The sequence below is a fragment of the Oncorhynchus mykiss genome, chromosome 21 (genome assembly GCF_013265735.2).
Source record: "Oncorhynchus mykiss isolate Arlee chromosome 21, USDA_OmykA_1.1, whole genome shotgun sequence".
In the NCBI taxonomy this organism is placed as follows: Eukaryota; Metazoa; Chordata; class Actinopteri; order Salmoniformes; family Salmonidae; genus Oncorhynchus; species Oncorhynchus mykiss.
This window is the reverse complement of record NC_048585.1, coordinates 62,404,332-62,408,258: the sequence shown is the minus strand read 5'-3', so window position 1 is coordinate 62,408,258 and position 3,927 is coordinate 62,404,332. Positions and strand designations below refer to the sequence as shown.

The 3,927-nt window shown below is 43.7% G+C and overlaps 1 protein-coding gene across 1 annotated transcript in view; it reads right to left on the bottom strand.

Moving 5' to 3' along the window:
- The window catches only part of LOC118942972 (endophilin-A1-like), a 38,033-nt gene extending 34,680 nt beyond the window's left edge, over positions 1–3,353 (bottom strand). The window contains exon 1 of the mRNA XM_036958368.1: positions 3,098–3,353. Coding sequence (XP_036814263.1) covers positions 3,098–3,142 — 45 coding nt within the window. The 5' untranslated portion in view covers positions 3,143–3,353. The remainder of the gene's footprint in view (positions 1–3,097) is intronic.
- Positions 3,354–3,927: the final 574 nt, after the last annotated feature.

Here is a 3,927-nt window from a genome sequence, read left to right as displayed (position 1 = left end):
CAATTGTGCAAGTTCTTCCAATTAAAAAGATGAGAGAGGCCTGTAATTTTCATCATATGTACACTTCAACTATGACAGACAAAATGAGAAAAAAAATCCAGAAAATCACATTGTAGGATTTTTAATGAATTTATTTGCAAATTATGGTGGAAAATAAGTATTTGGTCAATAACAAAAGTTTCTCAATACTTTGTTATATACCCTTTGTTGGCAATGACAGAGGTCAAACGTTTTCTGTAAGTCTTCACAAGGTTTTCACACACTGTTGCTGGTATTTTGGCCCATTCCTCCATGCAGATCTCCTCTAGAGAAGTGATGTTTTGGGGCTGTTGCTGGGCAACTCGGACTTTCAACTCCCTCCAAAGATTTTCTATGGGGTTGAGATGTGGAGACTGGCTAGGCCACTCCAGGACCTTGAAATGCTTCTTACGAAGCCACTCCTTCGTTGTCCGGACGGTGTGTTTGGGATCATTGTCATGCTGAAAGACCCAGCCATGTTTCATTTTCAATGCCCTTGCTGATGGAAGGAGGTTTTCACTCAAAATCTCACGATACATGGCCCCATTCATTCTTTCCTTTACACGGATCAGTCGTCCTGGTCCCTTTGCAGAAAAAAAGCCCCAAAGCATGATGTTTCCACCCCCATGCTTCACAGAAGGTATGGTGTTCTTTGGATGCAACTCAGCATTCTTTGTCCTCCAAACACGACGAGTTGAGTTTTTACCAATAAGTTATATTTTGGTTCCATCTGACCATATGACATTCTCCCAATCTTCTTCTGGGTCATCCAAATGCTCTCTAGCAAACTTCAGACGGGCCTGGACATGTACTGGCTTAAGCAGGGGGACACGTCTGGCACTGCAGGATTTGAGTCCCTGGCGGCGTAGTGTGTTACTGATGGTAGGCTTTGTTACTTTGGTCCCAGCTATCTGCAGGTCATTCACTAGGTCCCCCCGTGTGGTTCTGGGATTTTTGCTCACCGTTCTTGTGATCATTTTGACCCCACGGGGTGAGATCTTGCGTGGAGCCCCAGATCAAGGGAGATTATCAGTGGTCTTGTATGTCTTCCATTTCCTAATAATTGCTCCCACAGTTGATTTCTTCAAACCAAGCTGCTTACCTATTGCAGATTCAGTCTTCCCTGGTGCAGGTCTACAATTTTGTTTCTGGTGTCCTTTGACAGGTTTTTGGTCTTGGCCATAGTGGAGTTTGGAGTGTGACTGTTTGAGATTGTGGACAGGTGTCTTTTATACTGATAACAAGTTCAAACAGGTGCCATTAATACAGGTAACGAATGGAGGACAGAGGAGCCTCTTAAAGAAGAAGTTACAGGTCTGTGAGAGCCAGAAATCTTGCTTGTTTGTAGGTGACCAAATACTTATTTTCCACCATAATTTGCTTTCAAGAGAACTGGGAACTCTGGGAAAAAAAGCAAAGTCAATCATGATGATGTCAGTGATCTTCAAGTCGTAGATCTAGAAAGAGGCCGAAGTTCCCAATTTGCAATTCCGAGTATTTTCCAAGTCGGAGCTCGTTTTTTTCCCCAGAGTTCCCAGTTGTCTTGAACTCATTGAAGTCACATTTCCGAGTTAACAGTTGTTTTGACCGTGGCAGAAATCATGCTGGATTGACAGCATGGCCAATGCTGAATGTTTATAATTTTAAGCTTGGAAAAGAGACCCTTAAACTTAGACTTGGGACCACACACCCACTCCATTGAATAGCAGGCTTGTAGTTGCTTTGCAATGCTTGCAGTTAGTCACTGATTCCTTCCATTGTTGAATTTGCGATTTCCAACTTGTTGTGTAATGTTTTTCTCCAATGGCCGATGAACACCGATACGTTTTGTCTATAATTTCTCTTCATTATTTATTTTTATGTGACAAGGACTAAAAAAGATTTGCCAGAAGATTTTCGACTTGATTCATAGTAATAGCTAGCTAAGATTTTGAAAGTATGATGTTGACATGATCTGTCCAATCAAAGCTACTGTACATATAACGTGATTTGACGCCATTCTATCTGTAGCCAATGACCTTGAGCCTTCTTGGATGGGCACTTCTAATGTAACTCTATGGCAGCACCCAAGGGGCTTGAATTTCCAAGCTCTACCCTTAGATTTGGCGGTGACGTTGTGTCCCCATGAGTGACTGAACACTGACCCAATCACAGAGCAGCTAGAGAACATTACCAAACCCTACGCTCTGTATTTTCTGCCGGCTGCCCCACCACCACAGAAAGCACTGACTGAAACACCTGCATTTTGGAGTTGCTTTATTCAAGAAAGCAAAAAAAGAGAACCTGATTGTATGCAGCTTTATTAACTCAAATAATGTTTTTTTTATTTTTTTACATTGTTTGCAAAAACATGCAAAACAGGCAATCCACCCCCCCCCCCCCCCCCCAAAAAAAAAATGTGAGGCTCTGCCCCACCTTCCCACTGGGCACACAGACACAATCCATGTCTCAATAGTTTCAAGGCTTAAAAATCCTTCTTTAACCCGTCTCCTCCCCTTCATCTACACTGACTGAAGTGGATTTAACAAGTGACATCAATAAGGGATCATAGCTTTCACCTGAATTCACCTGGTCAGTCTGTGTGGAAAGAGCAGGTGTTCTTTCACCTGGATTCACCTGGTCAGTCTGTGTCATGGAAAGAGCAGGTGTTCTTTCACCTGAATTCACCTGATCAGTCTGTGTGGAAAGAGCAGGTGTTCTTTCACCTGGATTCACCTGGTCAGTCTCATGGAAAGAGCAGGTGGTCCTAATGTTTTGTCCACTCAGTGTATGTTCTACAAGGATACATTTCTATTGCATCCTTTGGAACAGGCTAGCCATGTAGGCTAGTGATGGTATGTTAGGCCTATGGGTATGGGAGCCAGCCACAGATACATAGACAATGTAGCCTAACGATAGTGTCTTTAACATCTCAATCACAATTCTCTCTCCTTTCCCTTCTTGACAAGCCCACAATGATTTAAGAATACCTGCCATTGTATTCACTGTAGCTGTTTTGATCAGCTATCACCATCGAAACAAAAATAGTCTACCCGATCGAGGTACCGATAGAGACACAGAACCGTTAACGGAAACCTACCTGTGTGGCTTTGTGGAACTGCTTTTTCAGCCCCGCGACAGACATCGCTCTAGTTCCACCAGATGTCCACTTGCGTTCACCAAGTAATCCACGATTATCCACCCTCTGGGTTTCAAAACGAGGAATATAATCCGCTTGTCTTTCTTTCTATCTATCGAGTGTTTTGCCGTTGCGTAGACTAGTCTACACTGGTGTCCCCTCGTCATAACAGAATGAATCGCTCTATCCAAGTACAACCAGCGAAATCATTCGGACTGGCATTCCATGCTATCTGGTATCCTTGGGACGTCCATTTAAAAATAAAAAACTTTTTGGCAAATCAGTTACAGAACAAATTCTTATTTTCAAGAACTGGTCTAGGAACAGTGGGTTAACTGGCCTAGGAACAGTGGGTTAACTGGACTAGGAACAGTGGGTTAACTGGCCTAGGAACAGTGGGTTAACTGGCCTAGGAACAGTGGGTTAACTGGTCTAGGAACAGTGGGTTAACTGGTCTAGGAACAGTGGGTTAATTGGCCTAGGAACAGTGGGTTAACTGGTCTAGGAACAGTGGGTTAACTGGCCTAGGAACAGTGGGTTAACTGGTCTAGGAACAGTGGGTTAACTGGTCTAGGAACAGTGGGTTAACTGGTCTAGGAACAGTGGGTTAACTGGTCTAGGAACAGTGGGTTAACTGGTCTAGGAACAGTGGGTTAACTGATTGGCCACCCAGTAACTATCCTGGAGGATGATTGGCCACCCAGTAACTATCCTGGAGGACGATTGGCCAACCAGTAACTATCCTGGAGGACGATTGGCCAACCAGTAACTATCCTGGAGGATGATTGGCC